Raw genomic sequence first — 23,931 nt, forward strand, 5'->3', positions numbered from 1 at the left:
ATTTTAAGAGCTTGTTTAGATTAGGTTAGTAAGGTTAGGGTTAATCAAAGAGCTTGTTTTGGTTAATTAATGTGGTGAATGGAAAGTGTTATAGCTTGTTAACACTTTCAAGTGCCAACTTAGATAGAACTGAACAAATATTGTGTCATCTTTGAATCACATTGCTAAGCTATCATACATGAAGTTGGAGTCCTTACACAATCTAAATTTAATCGCTCATTTAGCTAATTACTTGTGTTTTTAATTTGTTTATTTAATCACTGCATTCAAAACCCCCTCCTCATCTTTTGTGAACAAGTACCTTGCACAAAGAGGTATTAGACCGATTGTCACGTGTCTCTGTGGATCGACCATACTTGCCTTGTACTACCTGTTAGTGCAATATAGTAGATTTCTTAGGAGTATATCGTACCCCTATCATTTGTTGGGTTTGACACGCCTAACACGTATAATTAAGCTTTCTTCCATATATAAGCTAGGATTGTCACCGATCACCATATACAACAAAACCATTCTCGACACGATGCAATAGCTATACTTAAGCCTCACACAAGGCTTGTTTAAGGTGTTAAAACACCACTAGTTGTGTCTTCAACCATTCTAAATTTTTAGTCTTCCTCGTTAACTCTGACCTGATGTTGCTACCGTGGAAATATCCTCAATAAATCACTCATTCTCGACAAGGATATCGATCCTCATATGATATCTTATTTAACTCTAGATAATTAACATACATGTGTATTAACTCATCTTGTTTTTCGTGACGGTACATGTGTGTCTCAAAAGACGATTGAGTTTAATAAACTAAAACTCATCAACTCATGTCACAATGTCATTATCTCTTCCATTTTGATGTTACCCATTGGTAAGGTATACAACAATAAAATCGGTTTCTGACATTAAATTAACAATGATCTTTATCTGCTCAGATGGAAAATCCAGTAAGTTTATCCAAAATATATTGGAGTATTCTCTTACAACTTATGTATCGCCATCTGCCTACTTCTTTACTCATATTGCCTCGTATTTTAGCTTTAAGCACCACAAATTTATAGCGTCATTCTCTCGTACGACTAACTAGGGATGAGAATCGGTTCGGTTTATGGGTTCTTTGGTTTCTTCGAATCGGGTTCCTCGGTTTGAAATTCTTTTTTGTCTAATTTGAAAACCGAACCAAATCGAATTCATATTCTCTGAACCAAACCGAAAACCGAATTCTAATTCGGTTTGGTTCGGTGTGAAAACCGAGGAAACCAAATATTAACTTTTAAAAAAATTAGTTTTGCAATTTTCCAAACATAAATTACAATGTTTTAAACATAGAAATGAGGACAGAGGAGTCGAGTACCGATGGTCGGATATTTGTGAGAGCTTCGTTGTCAATTGCGTGAGTTGTGAGGAATGGCAAATAAGGACAGAGGAATCAAGTATTGACGATTGGATTTTCGTGGGGACTTGAAACCTTGAACAGAGATCAAGTCATTTAAGTGAACCTTACATTGGTAAATAGTAAATAGGCTAAAATGATTTTTACTTTTTAATTAATATTTTTATCGTAATATAAAAAAATATATAATATACTTTTTAATTAATTTATTTATAAAATTCGGTTTTTTCAGTTTTTTCGGTTTGGTTTGATTTTAACTTCATGAGACCGAAATTCGAACCAAAAACCAAATTCGCAATTCGGTGTGGTCTCGTACCAAACCAAAAACTGAATTTAAATATGGCTTGGTCTGAAATCAATTTCGGTTCGATTCGGTTTTCTAGTTTTTCGGTTCCGGACCAAATAATCATCACCTCTACAACTGAGATTTATCCGGCTCTTCAATCTCAACAGTCTTTTCATCCTCCATGTCTAGATAAGTAGATATGTGACAAGTAACCATTATGTATCGAAGATTTATTTGGTTGATTATTTGATTTCTACCTATTTCGACAACACGAATGACAACATTAAGGCAATGGCAAAATATATGAAGGTCAAAATATGACAAGTATTATTCTAACGCGGATAATATCAATATTTTGTTCAAGACAAGTGTTACCCTATTTGGATAATATCAATTATTTGTTATTTAGTACCTTGATCTTGATCCGATGAATAAATGGGGCCATGTTGATTGGGTTTTCAAGTCCATATTAGAGTCATTTTGTGATCCTTGTTTGAATATTATGCCTCTTCAATGCCTCGACACAAATATAAAATGGAAGCATCGGGTAGTGTCACTCTTACTTTAGGTAGTGATTTCTCGTCATATTAAGAGGGAAAGATATGAGAATGTGATGGACGTTCAACAATTTTTTGTTTGAGATATAAAAAAGTATATATATTATTTTGTTAATTCAATATATATGAAACACAACAAAACTTGTTTATTTCCATTATGTCATGTAATAATCTATAATAATGATGTTAATTATCATTTTTTTCAAGAAATTTTAAATATCCTCCTACGTATAAAAAAATGTTATATTTTTATTCATATGACAAACGGATTAAATTGTTATTAATTTCATTAAATATGACACATGTCAACATTTGATATGGTGGGAGGATGAATAGAAATAAAATATAAGAATATATTTAATTTTTCTTTTTTCAAAGGATGTTGAATTCATACATGTTAATATTACTAGAGGAGAAATTAAATATTTTGTTATTTTTTTTCTCACATATCTTACTATTCATTTGAAATGATGATAAATGTATTAAAATATCATTAAACTCATGAACATTACATACTATTTAACATCGATAAAAAGGAAAATAGAAAAAAATAATATATATAAAAATATTTAATTTTTCGTTGGAGAGTTTTAAGGATAAGATGTTACTTTTTCTATGGACACCCACAATATAATTTTGGAAATCCTAAATATAGCCCTCTACTTGGCTTAGCCCTTTTCCCAGATTTCAAGGGCAATCTACAAGTTTCAATGCAAGATGTACGACTGTGTACAGACGACATAGCTATGAATTGATGAATTCAGCTCTGTAGAAAGAAATTTTCTTTTATTTGGTCACAAACCATAAAAGGATAAATATAGTGTGATATTCATTCTGATAGAAAATCTGAAAAGTGAAAATGTCGATAACTATGGAAATTGAAAGAATTATATTTCAATGACATTTTCTACCCTCAGCCCCCCCCCCCCCCCCCCCCACCCAACTAATAAAATCATGTTTGTTTGTTGAACACAAGATAGAATATTAATTGTACCATAGCCTTTGGGTGTATCTGAAGAAAAAAAAAAGTAAAGGGGAATTTAGATTCAATGGAATGGAAAAAGTTTAAATTTGTCTTTTTATGCAACATGACCAACCGATAATAATAATAAACACTGCATATTGTTGATGACTATAGTCAACAACCTCAATAAAGGCTGATTGCACTAAAGGTTATGTAACAAACGGAGTAACGATTACATATGGAAATTTTCTATTCTAAATAAATTACTTTAATCTTGATGTCATTGCATTTTAAGCAGATATAGGTTCGCCTCCAAATCCAATATTTTCATAAACCCAACTGAGACATTCCAATTGTATAATTAATTTAAAAATGTATTCAATTAATAATATTATATATTTTATAAAAATGAATCAAACCACCATTCCAGTGTGAGTCTTTTAGAGTTTAGACCCTAACCTGGCTAACCGGCCTCGGTTTTCTTCGGATCATATTGATCCGGTTCTTTGATAAACCAGATTTTTTAGGATGTGTCCAAACCCAACTCTAGTTACAATACACTATGATGTATTAGCCTAAATATAGACAAATGGACCCCACACATACGATATATTGCATGTTCTTTTAAGTTCACCCCGCCCACCATGCGGAAAAATCACCACCAAATGAGAAGAGCACCCCCACCCACAAAAATGCAACATTCATAGTACTTGTACATAAATAGCATATAACTATATAAACTTTAATATTAATAAATGTGGTCATTTTCAAATCTTTAGCTTATAAATACACAAGATTTATCAAAATGTTTCCACATATCCAACTTTAACTTCAAATAAAAACAAAAGGGACACAGAGAGAATGGAAGCAAAAGGAGAAACATCAGATACTTCATTTACGAGTGTCACGACACTTACCCCAAACTGTCGCGAAAAAATACCCCAACAGTATGTTCTCCCTCCTTTACAACAACCAAACCGTAGCCTCACTCGTCACATTTCCACCAAACTTCCCATCATTGACCTTTCCATGCTCAACCACTCTGCAAACAGGTCCCAACTTATCAATCAACTTCATGCTGCCTGCAAAAATCTTGGCTTCTTTCAGGTATTTATTTGGGAGGAGGGCATTCACGTCTTTTGCGCAGAATAGGGATTCAGACCAAACCCTTGTCTTGCCTTTTTTATTCGGAAAATATGCAGCTTTTGTCCCGTTGACATCCAGTCCAACGCATACCAAATACAGTTGAACCTGTTTTGTCCTGTACTGTGTAATAAATGGGTTCTTTATGCAACGTCAGTATATAAGAAGACTTATTGGCTTTGTTGACATGCATATTTTCCAGGCTATATATGTGTCAAATTTTCATTGCTCATAAATAAAGAAAAAGGTAAAGAATGCGAGTTCTGTCAAAGTTACAAGGCGAGCTGAATTTACATCATTTTGAAAACCAAAAAAAAAAAAAAAAAATACTATTTGTGAAAAAACAGTTGAGCAGAAGTTTCGACGTAAATATAGTGCATGCATGCATGCATTTGTCTTTGAGATTTTATTATGCCTGGATAAAAAAAATGTGTATTTGAAGGTGATAAATCATGGAATTCCTGCTGCGACCATGAAAGATGCACTAGACTCTGCTGAAGAATTCTTTGACTTGCCAAGCGACAAAAAGATGTGTTATGCTTCTACTGATGTTCATAAGCCTGTAAGATATGGCACTAGTTTGAACCATGGAACAGATAAAGTGTTATACTGGAGAGACTTCATCAAGCATTATGCGAATCCAATATCAGAATGGATCCATTTATGGCCATCGGATCCTCCAAGTTACAAGTAATTAATAATCATTCTTCTTTTGCAAACAAATGGACATTGTGATTTAGTCGCTTGTTTTTCATACAGAGAGAAGATGGGAAGCTATGCAAAAGCAGTGAAGATATTACAGAAACAGTTGATGGAAGTGGTTCTAGAAAGCATAGGACTGAATGCAAATTACTTACATGATGACATTGAAGAAGGTTCTCAAGTCATGGCTGTGAACTGCTACCCGAGCTGCCCGGAGCCAGATCTTGCATTAGGGATGCCACCACACACTGATTATGGTACACTGACCATACTAAATCAAAGCCACCAAGGACTTGAAATCATGGACCAAGATAATGTATGGCATTCGGTTCCATTTCTCCAAGGTGCCCTGATAGTTCAGTTGGGTGATCAGTTTGAAATTATGAGTAATGGAAGATACAAGAGTATACCTCATAGAGCAACTCTCAGTTTGGAGACAAAACGCATGTCAATCGCAAGTATTCATAGCATGAAAATAGAGAAAAAGGTAAGACCAGCACCGGATCTAGTTGATGAGCAACACCCCATTGCCTACAAAGAAGGAAGCTTTGGTGAATTTCTTGATCACATCTCTAGCAAATCTTTATCAGAATGCAAGTACATCGACACGTTAAAAACATGAAAGATGGCAGATGGAAGTATGATACAAAATAAAGATGCCCACATAAAGATCTTGTAGGAATATGGTTATGGAAACTAAAGGAATGGTAGGATATACTATATATATAACTAATCTATCTGATGTCACTTCCCTATAGTTGTGTAAGAGAATTATTATCGGTTAGTAGTTACACTTCCATGGTTATGCATGTTAAAGACATTAAATAAGTTATCAATAAAATCATAGAGTTTCCTCTCATGTATAAATTTTGGCACTTTTTTTTTCATCAATCATGTTAAGTGTCTGTATGATGACAAAAGTGGGACCAACAGAACGTTCCAAAGCGGAAAGCATTATATATATATATATATATATATATATATATATATATATATATATATATATATAAACATAGGGCAATAGGAGGTTAGATATAAGCAATCTTACCTCCACGCGAGGATAGAGAGTAGATACAAGCAACAAAGCAGATAACGAGCATATACAAGCAATATAGCAATAGAGCACATATATATGCGGATACAAGCCATGAAGTGCTAAAGCAAAAAGTAATGAGCATATACAAGCAATAGTGAAGAAAGTAAAAGGGGTGTGTGTGTGTATATATATATATATATATATATATATATATATATATATATATATATGCAGATAAATACTCAGAAACTCACAAAGAAATGGATAGGAATCTTAAAACAATAATGAAGAACAAGAACTGAATGCTTGATTTCTATGAACTTCAAGTGGAAATAACAAAATAACAATCAGAGAAGTCATTCAAATGATTATCCTTCCTGCCCTAAATCAGAAAGGCTCTCCAAAGAGAAACCCCTGCCCAAGCTAAAGCCGATGATTCCAAATTACAAAATACGCAATGAATCAGTACTTCTAAGACTATACTTATTTATACTATCTAGGGATGATACTTGATTCCATATATATTATTTTTCATTTGGAAATTTGGATTTGAGGGGCTAGATTATCTATCTGAAGCAACAATTAGTGATACATGAAATCTTCAAGGAAAATGAAGACTAATAAAAAAAAAATTAATTGGAGAAATGATGGAGCCATGTTTAGTGGAGGAAGAGATATGTATTACAAGTTGTGGGAAGAATAAGTTAATAAAGGGCAAGCTTGTAGTTTACTAATGATATACAAAATTACATAAATTGAAATCCATCTCAATTTTTAACCAAACATCTCAAGTAACTTTAATTTCCTTAGATTCCAAATACATTGAAATCCAATCTTTTTGATGAACTTCAATTCCTTTCAAAACAATCCACAAACCAAATGCCCCTCAGACTTCTATGTATAAAAAATAACATCAAAGTCATTTAAAACTGGGATCATCGAATAATTCTTTAAATTTTTTCTAATTAAATATCTATTTAGATCGCTCAGGGATTATAAAAAGCTTGACCATAGAAGGGAAAAACCTGGAAGAAGTTCCCATTTCCTTCTTGTTTGCAGATCAAAACTACTAAGCAACAGGTCTTCAGTAAGTTACCATTCCTTCTTGTTTGACCATACGATTACAAACTGTTGACTCAATGATGAACTCATGCCAATAAATCTAGTTATAAACAAACATTTTACAAGTAAATAACAGGAGATAACTCGACTCTTTATGAAATTAATATGCAGCAAAAAAAAAAACATTTTAGTGACTAAAAGAAAATTAAGAAGTGCAATGATCAAATTGATAAATTACTAATATAGGGTTTCACTGCTGCATAATAATAGAAAATGCTCACTCAAAAGTTAAAACCAATCTTTATCTATCAAAGTGGAATGAGCTCCTTACATCTTACATGATACTCTTGGGGTGGAGTTGCTGGAAAAATAACCCTTTCAAAAAACTATTGAACCCTAACAAATCAATCTTCCTTTGACCAATTTATTAGTTACGTACTAAACTGTAAATTCCTATTATATCTTCTATCGTTTGCTAGATAGAGGGTACAATAGGAAAAGATAACATCGAATCACTGAAGCATTGATTCGGCCATTACAAAATTTAAACTTTCCATTTATCTTCTTCTGTAACAATTTATACCAAAATATTCAAATCTCCATGAATAACAAGATTTTGTTTGACGTGGTAGTGTACTCTAATTCCAGGAGACCATTTCTTTCCATATCTACCATAATGCATGTAATGTTCTTTATGCATAATGATAGCCATAAGAGCATAAATTTCATCTCCTTACACATCGCTAGATATAAATCAACACATGCAAAGTCTAAGAATAAGATTCGAAGAACTCAAAGTCTGAAGAATCAAATTCTAGCATAAGGATGTCTAGTCAGGATTGTGAGTGATCTTATCTCAAAATATAGTAGATTCCTTTTCAATTCACTTTTCGCATATATAAAGTTGGCGAACATGTAATGAATAAGCTATAAATATCCCAATTACCAAAATACAGACTAAAATTAGGGCTAGCATTACATACAGCAAAATGCATATTTGATCACATAATCCAAATACTACTGAACTGGTTAGGGTTCTAGAAAAATCCCGGGGTCGAATTAAAAGACTGTGATTCTCCGGTAACAAGATGATTGTTGTATGCCAACTTACAGAAAACCTACCCACGCAATTTATGAGCAGATGATTTCCCTTACCCGCCGCCGCCGCCGCCTTCTTACATCCAGTCATCTCCTCTCTTCCCGCCGTTAAAGTTCCATCAACGGCCCGGTATCGGCCCCGCAGTTTGATATGATCAAAATTCGTAGCAACCCCGAGTAAACTCATTACAGAAACGTTAGACACTATTTCTCTTTTTATTTTTATTTTTCCTTACTTTAAACTTTAAATACTATTAAATAAATTAGCGTAAAAAATTGTATGGTGTCAATAATTTAGTTTACGAAATTTGTGTAATTAAACATGTTTGGAAATTTTAATTCAAATGTCCAAGCCAATATTATGTTTGATAAATGAAGCGAGATTAGATTTTCCAAACCAGCATATAAAACAAATGGATTGAGCCCATTTGTTTTTCTTTTTTAAAGTATATATAACTAAATATAAGTTACATATTCTAATCTCCTAACATATATATATATATATTCTAATCTCCCATCCTAATAAAGAATGTCAATTTGCCAAGTGGCAATTGCTCCGCCTCCCCTGAGCTTTTTTTCCCGCTCAAATCTTGTAACTGAAATTCCGAAATTACCCTTGACCATTAATCTCTGCATATCCTCGGATCTTCATTCTCTTCCTAATTTTTGCCTTATTTCGTATTCCAATCCATGATTTTTCGGATTCAACATTTCTAGAATTTCATTTAATCTATTTTAAAATCACGATAATTTTTTCTTTGCAAATCAGGAATGTAATCCTATCTAAAATTGAAATCGGTGGACTATGACATCTATCATAAACATCTGATTCAATACATGTCACATTGAAACCCTTGATCTAATCAATGGTTGATATTAATCCTTATTCTTTTTCTTTGGATGCAACGAAATGTCTCGTGAAGCCATGGCACCATCTCCCCCCTCTTGACGTTTCCATGTGGGCTGATTTAGGTTTTTTGTATGAATTTTGATTTGGGAAACACATATCTCGATATGATCTTTTGTTTCTCCTTTTTACATCCCCTTCTTTCTCTCTATCTTTGTATTTTTCACTATTGTGTGTTTATTTTTCGAGAATCAGACCCGATGACATAAAAAATGGAATTTCGTAACGATATTGGGTCATCAAGAAGGATTTTGATTTTACAAGTAGATTTTGAAGCAATATTTCTTTGTAAGATGATTTTGAGTGGTGTCCATAGGTTTTTTTCTCCAATCTTATTCACAAACCAAGTTTCTGAGATGGAGAGAGATCTTACATATGTTATCATCTTCTAACTGATTTTCTATGTTTCACATTTAATACTATTTTCTAATATTGTTTTGATTGAACATGTTAGATTCTCTAAGTGACTGGTTGTTGGATAATCATGAAAGTATATGCAAACAAGTGGTTGTAATAATTTGAGATAAAGCATCTATGGATTTATCATCCATTTCACCCGAAACCATAAAGCATCTCACCGAGCGCCTTGAGGACAAATCTATAAAAACACCTTTTTGTTCTCTATATCACTAGCATCGGTGAGATTTCAATTTTTATGGATTCTAATTTTTATTGTTCTTGATGTTCCTACTATTTTCTACACTGATAACAATATTATTTTATCTTCATGATAAGTTCTCTAGAAACCGATGTGCCCAACTTTCTACTTCCCTTAAGTGAAGTTTATTTTGTGATTTTTTTTATCCTGCAAATTGTTCTTTCTAGGGCTAACATTTGCGCCTTTCAGGCTTGAAGCTTATTTCATTTTACAATCTATTGTGTATTCATTATTGTTTATATTATTTATCACATGTTCGATTATTACATCTTGAGTTCTATATATATATATATATATATATATATATATATATATATATATATATATATATATATATATATATATATATATATATATATATATATATATATATATATATATATAAACAACCTTCCTCAAAGTTTCAAGTAGATGAACTGGAGTTGCAAATGAGAATTCCATGTCTACATTGGTGTAAGTTTAAGGTTTTTTTCTATAATTCTTCCTTTGGCCTTCGGTTATGCATTTGTATTTTGGCTTCTTTGGAAGGATGTAAAGTTGGATAGAAAATGCATCGTTAAATTCATCAAAAATTTCACAGTTATACATTAGGAAAAAGCTTTTTGGGTTGTCTTTATCTCGAATTGTTGATTCAATACCTAAGAGCTCTTTTCTTATATAAATCATTAATGTTTACTCTTCCTATTCAAAATTTCTTTTAATAGTCAGTGTTGATCTATTCAATACCCAATTCCTTTAACAATCGACTTGATTGTAATATTATTTCTTTTTGTTGTGAAATGAGTAAATTGAGATGAGCCAAAATGAACTCAACTGAGATTTGTTTGAGACATAATCATTTGAGAGATTACATATAGGTTTGATAAAGTTCTTGATGAATTATTAGTTTGTTTTAGTGTTGAATTCTAATTGTAGTATCTTTAACCATTATTATAAACTAATGGCTTTTAGTTTTCTTGGAAGGAAGAACAATATAAGTGAGATGATCCGGTACAATAAGATGAGCCAATTGTATAATGGTCTTTTTTTGGGATTTGTCAAATGTAGCAGGTATATTTAAGACTGTATAGAACATCTTAACAATGGTGGCAAAAGGAAAAGGTTTTATGTTGTAAAACATAATTGGATGATCAAATGAGCAAATCATGATACAAAAGTGTATTCACCAGTATTGCAAGTTAACCTTACTATATAGTTATCAATTGACAAACAAGTTGAATCCTATAAATGCTAGACAATAATTTTTTATGAGTTTTATGAATAATTAGTATTATATATATAATTAAAAGTTATAATATCAAATACTAATGCATGTTTTTTTTTTAATATTAATTTTTTAAAATAATAATAATAATAATAATAATAATAATAATAATAATAATAAGTTGTATCATTAGAAAATGTCTTTAAGATGATTTGTGATTATTTGACATGTTTGAATCTATTTGATAAATTGATAGTAAAACATAATATAACTTGCATCTTTAGGTCAGAAAGTTGAAATTTCATTAGCTAATGAGCAACTTAATTTTGTGATTTTAGATCGAAGTAAAATTAAAATAAAGAAAAATGTAAGAATCAGCCCAATGTAAGAGGTCTATTAATTAATGATAAATCCAACATATTAGTATTTGAAATTATATGTTTAATTTATTTAAAAAAATACAAAATAAATGTATGTTGTATAAAATCATATTTCACGTTAGATATATATTAATTTGATTATTTCTAGAAATTTGAGTATTAGTAATTATATTCATCGTAAATACTTTAGGTTGCATGCCGTTCTATATATTAATATACCACTGTATATATCAATTTTAATTAATCATTATAAACTTATAGACGAAACATCTTTTGTAAAGAAATATATTTTTGCAAATATTTGATTACTTAATATAATTTAGAATTATCAATAATTTTATTTTTTTTATCAACCGTAGTTTCAACGGGTTTAAACTAGTAATTACTTAAATAATATTCTTAAAAAAATCAAACTCATATATATTTTGAGTTGAAAAAATACAACCACAAACAAAAATGAGTTATGTAAATAAATCATGAATATATTATTTATATGTTATTTGCATAAGTCTTAATAAAAATTATATATATATATATATATATATATATATATATATATATATATATATATATATATATATATATATATATATATATATATATATATTATTTGCATCACTCTTGATAAAATTAATAAAAAAAAAAAAAAAGCAATACATCTCCCTATAGTAACAATAATATCAATGTACTTACCAATGTCTTTATAATGTACAAGTAACATAGATAATGTAGATTTATGTCCAAGTAACATAGATAATGTAGATTTATGAATAACAATATTTAAGAGATTCTGTAATCCAATTATCTACTAGATTATGTATTTCAAATATCTCAATGTCAATACGATGTATTTAACAATCATATGTAATGCCTTGGTCAAATTCATGTCTATGTTTTAATGCCAATCGGATATATTTTAACATCACAATGCCTAATCAATCCATATTTGTAGTTACTATGCCTAATTTGTTTCCATGTATATTAGTCTAAAATTAGATTTGGTCAAACGTAAAGGCAGATCTATTCAAATTTTGAATAAATACAATAATAAATATGTCCATAATTAATATATCCAATGTCTAAAAGCATAGGATTTTATATTTCTCACAAATGATTTGATATGAAATTCATTATTAAGGACTCCTTCATCATTCTCGTAATCACCTCAATAACAATGAACTTGATTCCAGTCTCTTTGGTATTGGTTTCATCAACATGTGGATGTTTTCGTCTTGTTTCTCTCTCATACTCTCACACCATATATAGAACCATGTCTATGATAGATTGTGATTCTTTATTGAATGCTACTTTTTTCACTTTATCTCCACAATTTATCTATTTCATACCTCGTTATGAAACACTTACATTTGTACACTAGATTAGGGTTTGTAAAAGATGAAGAAGCCACCTAGAAACATGATATAGAGGGATAATTCTTTCTATATGTCACCACAAAGCCCTAGTTTTGTGAAGCATAATAGATCTTCAAATCTTAAAAAGAAATTCTACAAAGAAAATGCTCATCTTTCTTATATAAACACATTTCCTATTCATTTCCAAGTCCATATTTCACCGAATTGTCTCCATCTATTGCTAGTAAACTGAGATCTTTACTCTTACAACGATTCTAATTGAATTTGAATTTTTCTTGGAAATGTTGCAATTTTGTAGCCATACAACATGATTACTAATTGAAATGAAGTTTTCCTTATGTTTTAGTAAAAATGTAGTCAATGAATAAAAATAAGAAAAGGGAAACAATATTTTCCAAAAGACTTATGGTGACTCATTGTCGATTTTACCAATTTCTAAGATGGTTTTGAGAAGAAAAATATTAATGTTGAACATTCTAATATGAAAATGTACTGTGAATCAAAATTTTTTATTGTATTTATTAGTTTTTATATAGAGATTGATCGGGTGGCAGGGTGTTACGAATATTATTTATACCCAAATCCTTGTCCCCCATACCTCCTACCCATACCACCACCCTCCCTCCCCCTCCCTCCATAAGATACAGCCGCCCCTTCCCCACTCTCCCTTCACCATCTTCAACCTCTTCTTTCTTCCATAATCCTTTCAAGAACACTCTATTTTCTTTCAAGGATAATCCTCCACAAGTTGGTTCTTCAATTTTTGGGAAGCTTTTCTTCATAAATATAGTGATTCTACACACAAATATACTAGTTTTGTCACAGTTACACACATTACTATGTATTAATATCCATAGGGTAATTCGACATTCAAGTGTTCTTCAAGGCATGATTTTTTTTTTCTGATCAACCCTAAAATAATTGAGTTTTTGTTAACTTTTTTATATTAAATATTAATATAACACTTCTAAAAACTTGATATATTTGCTAAAATTCAATAATGATATGATTTATCTTTTTTGATTTATATAAAATAGTCATGGCTTGAAAAACGTCATGACTCGTCAAGGTTTGTCATTGCTTAACTTTGACCTCGCCGCCAAGCACACAGCTCACGTTATTTAGAACCTTGATATATATATATATATATATATATATATATATATATATATATATATATATATATATATATATATATATATATATATATATATATATATATATATATATGGAAAAGTAAATATATGTTTGTCATGTATATAATATTAGGTATAGACCATCAAAATTAATTTTATTTTGATTAAAAAACACGATTTTCTTTCACATTTTAGCTTCTCCCTATTGTTTTTCAAGATATATTAATTTAGATTTCATGATTCATCTCCAACATCTATGTATTTCATTTCGAATGTGTTTTTTTATTAGACCTCTAGTAAGTTTTATAACTTTCTTTAATACCTATCTTATGTATACTTGCATAATTTTTTTTGATGGGTTATGAAATGAGGTTTATTGGGTTTTTTAATGAACACTTTCAACCTTTCACTATAGTTTTTTGTATTAAATTTCAATATGGAGACCTATAGGTAGTTGGTAAAATATTTATATGCAAGACTTGTTTTGCAAAATTAAACTTACAATACTCCATAAAAAAATATATACAAAGCCTAACATAAGATCTAATAGAAGATGCAAGAAAGATGGTAGAGAGATTTGATTGCATTTGGTTAAAACGATTAGTTTTTGTTGGTTCTATACCTAATATTATGTATATAACAGACACATATTCCCTAAGCCCATATATACATATATATATATATATATATATATATATATATATATATAGGTTCAAATGTTTCTAGCAACTATTGTGTTCCTAAATGCATTAATCGTAAATTAACAAATAATTAAATAATTAATTAAATCAAGAAGGGTATTTCTAGTTTTTTGTACTTGCAATTAAGGAAACAAAATAAGTATATGTTGACCTAATATCTCTTCTTTATAACCATCGACATACCTCTGTATCCCTCATCTTGCCAATGTCGTATCTTCTTCTTCCTCCCTCTCATTCGTGAGCTTCGTATTCCATTACCAAAATCGGTCTATAGTTATAGCCCTGGTATGTTCTTAAACTCAATTTTTAATTTTTAAACGTAATTTCTGATTTTACAATCAAATTTCTTTTGAGAATGGTTAAGAAAGAGTGATGAACAATTTGATCTTCGTCCATTTTTTCCTTATCACAGATCCTAAACCACATGTGTTATAGCATTAAGATAGATTCTTTTGTTACAACTAAATGAATATATATAGCATTAATGTTGCACTCGTCCACATCGGGTAAGATTTTTGCACGTGATATTGTCAATGCACAATATAAGGTTTGTATTTATTCACTGATTTTCGATTCTTTAATTTCCGATTATCCTTCCTGTTGATTTTTGATTCTTCATATTCATCTTCTTTGTTTTTATTTGGTATTGAAAAACTTAAACTTTGATGTTCTCTAAAGAATTTAGGTTTTTTTTTTATTTTGCTTCTAATCACACTAAGCCTTTCATAGGATTTTGGCTTGTTTGATAATAATGTCTAATAAGTGTTTGTTGAAATGTCTGAAAGAGAATTTAAAAAATTTAACCTTGTGGTATGCATTCTGTCAGAATTACTAGCAACACATGTTTTATGTAATTGTTTAAAAAGGTAATTAATTTGTCTATGTATTATTTTGGTTCAATTTGTGATTTTGAATTTCAATTTCTATTGTCCCTCGTTATTGTATATTTGGAATCTAAAATTATATTAGCAGTAAATACAATACTTTTGAATGTATTCTATGTATTCTGTTATAATGTATTCTGTCAAAATAAAATCTTTGTGTTCTGCCATAATATATTTTATGTATTCTGTCATATTCTATTATTCTACCAAAATATATAAAGTGATAGTTAATTGCAAGTAACATGTTTTTAACAATTATTAGTTTATGTTGTATTTGTGATAGGAATGACTGGAAGAATGCGTTGAAGACCTAATAGGAATAACTTGAAGAATGAATAAAGTTTTATCATTATCACAATTTAAGAATGTTGTTATTTTTTAAGAATTTTATTCATTTTTGTTGATGTTCTTTTAGAATATGTTTAATTATATTAAAATGTATAAGGCTTTTAGTCTGTAAGAATATATATATATATATATATATATATATATATATATATATATATATATATATATATATATATATATGAATTTGTATTTAAGTTCGGATGTATAAGAATATGTTAGAATGTTGTTATTTTTCAACCTCGGATTCAATAATTTTGTTGTTTTTCAATAATATTATAATATAATAAAATTCAGAAAGAACATCATTATAGCAAAAAATATATTCTGATAGAATAAAATCGGTTACGTTAACAAATTAAGTTAGAATTCAAACTGAACTAATTAAAAAAAAATTAGATTTTTAAATTTAGGATAATTAATTATCCCAAAATCCAAAATTTTCCTTTTATAAATGTAGTTAATTGTCGAAAATACTCTTTTGCTAAAAAATTTGTGGTTATATGGAACATGTTATCCTATTATAATATCATACACTCGCAAATCATATCCATTGATTAACTTTATCCGTTGGTCTAGACTCTAGATCTGTGCACTCAGGCATACAATAGTTACTAGACAAAAATAACATAAGCATATATATATATATATATATATATATATATATATATATATATATATATATATATATATATATATATATATATATATAGCGTTCAATCGAGAACATTTTTATCGCGAAAACATTTAAGGACAAATTTGAACAACACAATTTTTTAATTAAAGTTATAAAATAATATTCATATAAATCAAAAACTAATTACAAACAAATAAAAAAATCCACTAACTAACACCACTCACCATCCAACCAACACCACACACCACCACAACCTACCACTCTCCACCACCACCAACCACGACCTACCACCCACCACCCATCACTACCCACCACCCGCCGCCACCACCACAACCACCCACCAACCACCACCCTCCACCAAAAAAAATACAATTTTTAAAAAAAAAAAAAAAAAACTGCAACTTTTTTTAAAAAAAAAAAAAAACTGCAATTTTTTTAAATAAAAAAATTGCAAGTTTTTTATAGAAAGCTACATTTAAAAAAAAATTGTAATTTTTTTAAAAAAAAAACTACATTTAAAAAAGAAATTGCAGTTTTTTCAAAAAAAAATGCATTTTTTTAAACTAAATTTTTAGGTGCATATATGCATATTTTTTCAAATGCATATATTCATATGTCTTATAGTATAATATTTGTAAGTAAATAATAAAAAAATCTCATTTTTATTAGTTAATCTATAAACATAATCATACAAGTATTTTATTCGATATAAAATAAAATATAATAAATAAAAAATGCTACAAATTTCAAAACGTTTTCATGTCTTCGTGTCAATATTTCCTCATTTTCTTCAATTTATCATTTTTCACCTCTTTAATATTCACCATAATTTTTTTCAAATCTACAAGAAAATTAAAAAAAATAATTAATTGATGCAAAAACATTCACAAAAAATACATATGTGGTTTTCATGTGATTAACATATGAATCACATACGATTCACACATAAATCATATGCGATTCACATGTGAATCACATTAACATATGACATCATATGTAAATCACATGCGATTTACATATGAATCACATGTGATTCACAAGTGAATCATATGTGAATCGCATGTGATTCAAATGTGAATCACATGTGATTTACATGTGAATTACGTGTGATTTACATGTGAATCAAATGTGATTTACATGTGAATTACATGTGATTTTCATGTGAATAACATATGAATGTGTACATATATATGTAATTCATATATAATTCACTTGTGATTTACATGTGAATCACATATTATTCATATATGATTTCATGTGATTAAATATTTGAATCATATGTGTTTACATGTAAATCACATATGATTTACATGTGAATCACATGTGATTTACATGTGAATGACATGTAAATATTGATGGGTTTTGGTCATAAGACATCCTATGTGCTCATACAAACCCTAATGCTTGGATCTAGGTTTCTCTATTGTACATGCTTTGAATTCAAGACTATAAACCCTAATTCTAACATATGGAAATCGACATTAACATATAATTAGGTTTAAGAACATACCTTGATTGTTATATAGCAATAACAATCACAACTCCACCTTGGATTGACTTTGGAATGCTTAGAGTCACAAGTGTCACTCCTCTAATGGCTTACAAACACCATAAGCAAATGGAGAAGGTATAAGGAGAGAGGTGAGAGGTTAGAATTCGTATCTAGGACCTCTTGGGAAGGGATACCCGAATTCATGACCCTAGGGGTGTTTATATAGGTGTAGAGATAGGGTTTCAGTCATTATCCTTATCTAGTTGATTATCCATTAAGCAACCAATAAGATAATCCTTGAATCCTTATCATACTCGAATTCTAAGGCTTTCCAACCTTAAATTCATCCACCATATAAATAAGATAATCCTTACCTTATTTTGTAACTATCACATAATTACAAATCAGCCCCTCTAGTTTAATTAATTACATTTGATCACAAAACTAATTCTTAATTAATTATTGACCAATATTAATTAAACAAATATGATTTCTCCTTTAATATATTATTCTTATAACATATTAATAAATCATATTACCCTCTCTCTCTTTATTCATTTCTCCAATCAAGTTGCTTTGGTGAAGGCAACCCAAAAGGACCATGCACCATCGGGTCAAGTACATACCAAGATAGTTATGGACTTAGACACTAATCCAACAGTCTCCCACTTGGATAAGTCTAACAACTATTCTGCGTATGACTTCAGATCCTGATCTGCAATCGTAGCTTTCCAAAGCCGCTGTCAACTCTGATCATATCAGATACGCGTGTCCTTAGATAAGGGATCATATATTCCTCCATTCTAGATATCGTATGAGATATGATTTCTAATCATTCTCTTTGTACTATATCTCGATTTCCGATTTATGACGACAGACTAATTGAACAAATCAAATTAGCCCTAGCCCGGCCGAGCATTTACGTATGTCATCACTAAACCATCGAGGGGCCCAAAGATATCGCTTTTATCCTACCTTGGATAAAAGGAATGGATAAACTTTGATACAATGCTCGCTTGCACTCACTAACCAAATCACACACAACAATATGTTTTATAACACCAAATTACTAGTGCGTTTACATATTATCAATGTGCAACCGATTAGCAACATACAACTCACACATCTCGGTTTCAAGAATATAAGATGTTATCGTCTCACTAATCACTCGAGATAGTGATCCAAGTGAGCGTGGGTTTAATCCAATGCTCAAATCATATTCATAAGCACTCATGAACGTTGCAGCAAACATTTGCTTATGTCTAATACTCTTCTAGACAATCCACACACCAATTCACGACAGTCTTCATTCATATCTACTTCCAACATATGAACGACTGTGGCCCGTTTGAATAATTCGATTATTCTTAATAAACTCAATTATTCTGGAAGTCAAAACATGCAAGGTGAAACACAAGAATAATACTAATCCCATATGGCCTCAACCCTTTGAGTATAAACAAAACACGTTTTATTTATCACCATATCGATTACTCATTATTTATCGTTTCAGGTAATCAACTTCTTACTTGAATTATTACACTTGTCCCATGCTCCTAGCATGCACACAATGTTTACCTATGGTTCTTACTTTTGTGAAGTAGACAAATTGAACACATTTCCAATCATTCTCATTTTACAACTCCAAATCCATTTTCTTAAGTGTAAGAATATCAAATTCTTGTTACTTATAAAATATACTAGATTCTAACACTTTATGCAACGATCCTTTTGTAATGTCACTGCACCAAAGTCTCAAAGACTATTGCCAATGATATTAATAATTCCTCTATCGGAGATTGTTACAAGACAATTCCTTAGATACGATGTCTCTCACTCAAAGTACATTCCTTTGAACATTCTTTTGCATAAAAGTTTCTAATCTAGACATAGATTTTCAATATTTACTTCCCAATATGGACACGCTTCCATATTTTCCATATGACAACTAATTTCTTAATAGAATCTTATCTATTCGTAATGATGTCGATATTGTCCATCCAATATGGAAACATTTCCATAATTTCCAATACTATACTTCCAACTACTCACAAGTGACCAATCCTCGTCGAACTTTGGATTGTCCTTTGATAGTTGTTTAATTATTTTAGTCAAAACCAATTCTAGTCCCTTTTCCCTCTAAATGTACTAGACATTTGGAAAATTTTAGAATGGTCAAACATTAAATCATTTGCAATCGATCCTATACTCGAAGCGTATGGGACACGACGCACAATGTTTTATTTTCTATGTTCTCAAAATTCGAATTGTGAAGAGGAATGCCGTAATCATAATCGAAATTTTAAGAACACACTATGTACCTTTGACTAAATTTATTAACATTCCACAACCTAATCCTTTAGATTTGAAATGAAGCATAATATTCTCTTCCTTAATTATAGCAAAAACAACCTTTCAACTCTTACAACTTTGCAAAGTATGACTCTTGTTTTCTATAATTAATATTGCCAACTATGCAATACATGCCTTAATAATCATACAATCATAACATTTATGCTCCCACTATCATGATGATTATTATAAAACATAACACTTATGCTCCTACTAGCTTCGACATGTATTCATAAACATCTTAACTTTCAGAAAAACAATACCTATTGAATTTATTAAGGCCATGTTTCTAATACTTAGTGCTTTGATAATCTTTTATCAAGGCTTCTTGAACTTATACATCTTTGCCTTAGATAGTTTATATGTGTGTCTTAACAATTAAGACTAATTGCCAAACCTCACAATTCAAATTATGGAAAGGGATGCCGTAACCATGATCGAATTCGAGAATGCAATTTTACAATCACTATCTTTTAAAATCTTTCTTAGCGAAAGCATTTTCTCACAATCATTTTCATGAAGGAGGAAATCTTATGACACTTAGATTTAAACGGTGTATGTGTTCCTATCCATGTGAATTTGTTAAAACCAAAGTTTACGACAAATTCAAACTCATATGGATCGAACTTTCTTAATCTTGATTTCTTGCCTTATGGTAGCACAGCTGCCCACCACGTCTTCCAAGTAGTTAAGCATCTCACCTTTTTCCTATCAATGTACTTTCCATTGATCAAGGTCCTTGCCTTTTATGCATTCAAATGAGAACTCATAGGACTCATATGCATAATTAACTCGATTGGATTGGCACAGAAACAAAATAATGTCTTCACGATAGGTTGTAAACCTCAACTCGTGTGCTAGTGATGATCGATAAGGCTTATTTGATTTGTTCTTGAAACTTTTCAAGACTATTAAGACTCCCACTGACTCCTTGACATATACGATTCTCTTATCAAAACATTTCTTGACAAACAAATATTCAATAGTTAGTGTAGCTTATATCAAAACAAAACACTTCATAATTTTGGTCTTAGTTGGTCTTTGTCTTATCCACGACATCACAACTTTCCACAATTGATGAATGTTATAAACCTTCTTAATACTATTCACTCAATGTCACAATCTTGACTTTAAGACTTGTTTTGGAACGAAGTATGATTGACTTCTTGATTTGACCATTTCTTCAATCTTTGATTCCTCTTCTTGGACATACAATTGTACCAAGACTCACTTAGAGGATCAATTGAGATATGGTTCTCAATCATTAAGACCTATCATAAAGCATAAAAGGTACTCTCCCTTCTTCTTAGAATGGAGAAACTTTTATCTCTCTGCCTACTTGATTCTTCTTATTCGTTTTGCTATTGATCTAAACCCTTTAATCAATTCAAAATTACACTTAATCTTGTAAGTGTAATCATATTTACTAAGCCTTTAGTAAATCATGACGAATATCTTTGTTACTCTTATGGTAAACTCGATCAACACACAACTTTGTGTACTCGATCTCCTAGTCCTTCACTTGACACTTTGTCAATAAATTAGTCTAATTTCCAAATATGAAATTTCTCATTCATCGTACAACCAAGTTGCGTGATTCCAAGTTTCTGTCCAATTGAAACTTGGGCGATGAGAAACTCTCCCTAATTGGTAAATTCTTGACATTTCCATAACTAAGAATCATATCCATTCGTTGTAGAAATATGCAAACATCAATTTTCACATAACGATTTCATTGCAAGGAAGTAAACAAATAAATAAGTCAAACAAAATTTATTTTATTTATAAAAGCAGCGGAAAAACATTTGTCCTTACAATGCAAAATCTATTGAAAACTATGTAAAAATTTCTAACAACTCTATCATAACTATCTAAGCTCAAGATCCAATCTTCAAGTCCATGCGATCAAGATCCATCTCTTGTGATTAGATTCATCTTGCTCTCTTATCAAGCTTCCTTTCTTTTCACCGATCCTTCAAAACATTCAAATCCAATCTTATCACATCATGTATTAAGAATCAATGAATAGGAACTTAATGGAGTTAGATAGTGGATTCTTACCTAAAGCGTAGTCATACTTTTGACTCTCCCATCTCTTAGATCTCTTAGGTAAATAGGGCAACTTCGTCTCCAATGCCCCTTATCTTGGCAATAAAAGCAAATTGACTCCTTTGGAACAACACATGGAACTACTTCAGACATCGCCTTTCTCTTATGATCAAACTTTTCGATCATTGCATGTCTTTCATTGCCATTGTCTATATCCATAGAGGTCTTGAAGGCAGATTCACCAATCAACTTTGCTTTTCTATTGCGCCAAACCATTGTTGATTCAGCAGCAATAAGCATGTAGGTGAGATCTATAAGTGTCACGTCGTGGTTCATCATATGGTACTCTCTTACGAACTCACTATACGAGTTAGGAAGTGACTGAAGAACCCAATCAACAGCCATCGCTTCACCGATAATGGATCCCATCATTCTTAATCTATCAATGTGTGACTTCATCCCTAAGACGTGTGCACACACCGACTTGCCCTCTTTATGTTCACTTGCCAAAAGGGCTTGAGTGATATTGAACCTTTCAATTTTACAATCTTGTGGGTTAGGGAGAATAATTGGAGGAGGAGGAGGAAGTGAAGCATGATTTCTTGTTCCTCGATCGAATCGTGGAATATCATCTTCATGTGGAATGCTTGTTCCACGGGACTTGAGAAGACCATAGTTGTCGAACTTTGACATCGGGAGAAAAAACGAATTCAAGTTAGTTGATTGATTGAGTCCTTGGTAAATCATCCAAATGAAATTCCAAGGCTAGGACCCAACACAATATCCTACAACTCGGGAGAGGGATGCCGTAACCCAAATTGCAGAACATTTGAAGGTAAGTGAATGACGATTCACTAGTTTCCACCATGAAAAACGAAAAAGAAATTTAAGTTTTAAATCTATGAAAACTCCTAGATCCTTTGAGATTCATTGAACTTTCAATGGCATGTTTAAATCTCGATATGCCCCTCTTGTTTGTGACTGGGATGCCGAGGATCACAAATCGGGTGTGAATAACCATGCAAACTACATGGTGCCCTCACATGTTACAATCACCTATTCGATGTGCCGGTAAACCACACACGCTCCACCGAACTATGATAAACATTGAGTCACCCTTTGCTACCTTTGCTTAGAACCATTTAGTGTGCCGGTAAACCACACACGCTCCACTAACGTCTTCGCAAGGGCACAAAGTGTAATTTCATGGAATTGCATCAATTCACTTTTGCCTAAGTAACTAAGATTGGGAATTTGAAAAACATTTAGTTACTTTGTATTTCATTATACTTATAATGGAAGGTTTCGTCCTATCCTACCCGTTCGGCTAACGACCCTCCACTAGTCAAGAGTGCGGTGGGTAAGAGTGGATACCCATTCAATCGCCATTTTATAGGCAATTTCCTTAAACACCCCTTATAGACCAGCTTCGTGAATGAGGCCTACTAACGGCAAGACTGACTTTTACTCATACATATATATAATGTTAGACTTTTAATGTTATATATAGTATAGGGTGTATTTTATACTTTTAAAATACTATATGGTTAACTTTAACAATTACACTTTTAATTCAAT

The 23,931-nt window shown here is 30.8% G+C and overlaps 1 protein-coding gene and 1 long non-coding RNA gene across 5 annotated transcripts; one reads left to right on the forward strand and one right to left on the reverse strand.

The window, feature by feature from the left end:
- Nucleotides 1–3,915: 3,915 nt before the first annotated feature.
- LOC145004513 (uncharacterized) lies at nucleotides 3,916–8,444 on the reverse strand. 4 transcript variants are annotated; one of them, XR_013662391.1, is made up of 4 exons: nucleotides 8,260–8,444; nucleotides 7,101–7,237; nucleotides 5,450–5,570; nucleotides 3,916–5,388 (listed from the first exon to the last, which is right to left on the reverse strand). It is a non-coding gene; the product is annotated as an uncharacterized LOC145004513 (long non-coding RNA). The 4 variants fall into 4 exon arrangements; XR_013662392.1 differs by lacking the exon at nucleotides 8,260–8,444 and adding an exon at nucleotides 7,469–8,084; XR_013662393.1 differs by lacking the exon at nucleotides 7,101–7,237.
- Nucleotides 4,056–5,744, forward strand: LOC145004511 (flavanone 3-dioxygenase 3-like). Its single transcript, XM_078963449.1, has 3 exons — nucleotides 4,056–4,301; nucleotides 4,780–5,027; nucleotides 5,097–5,744. Exons 1-3 carry the CDS (start codon nucleotides 4,056–4,058, stop codon nucleotides 5,659–5,661), a joined length of 1,059 nt encoding a protein of 352 aa, XP_078819575.1. The 3' UTR covers nucleotides 5,662–5,744.
- Nucleotides 8,445–23,931: the final 15,487 nt, after the last annotated feature.

The sequence above is a fragment of the Lactuca saligna genome, chromosome 7 (assembly GCF_052625555.1).
Source record: "Lactuca saligna cultivar CGN05327 chromosome 7, ASM5262555v1, whole genome shotgun sequence".
NCBI lineage: Eukaryota > Viridiplantae > Streptophyta > Magnoliopsida > Asterales > Asteraceae > Lactuca > Lactuca saligna.

Excerpts from the sequence above, each read along its gene's own strand:
- LOC145004511 (XM_078963449.1), top strand. The coding sequence starts at position 4,056 with ATGGAAGCAAAAGGAGAAACATCAGATACTTCATTTACGAGTGTCACG. Across the intron at positions 4,302-4,779 it reads AAAATCTTGGCTTCTTTCAG|GTGATAAATCATGGAATTCC; the intron begins GTATTTATTTGG and ends GTGTATTTGAAG. Across the intron at positions 5,028-5,096 it reads TCGGATCCTCCAAGTTACAA|AGAGAAGATGGGAAGCTATG; the intron begins GTAATTAATAAT and ends TTTTTCATACAG.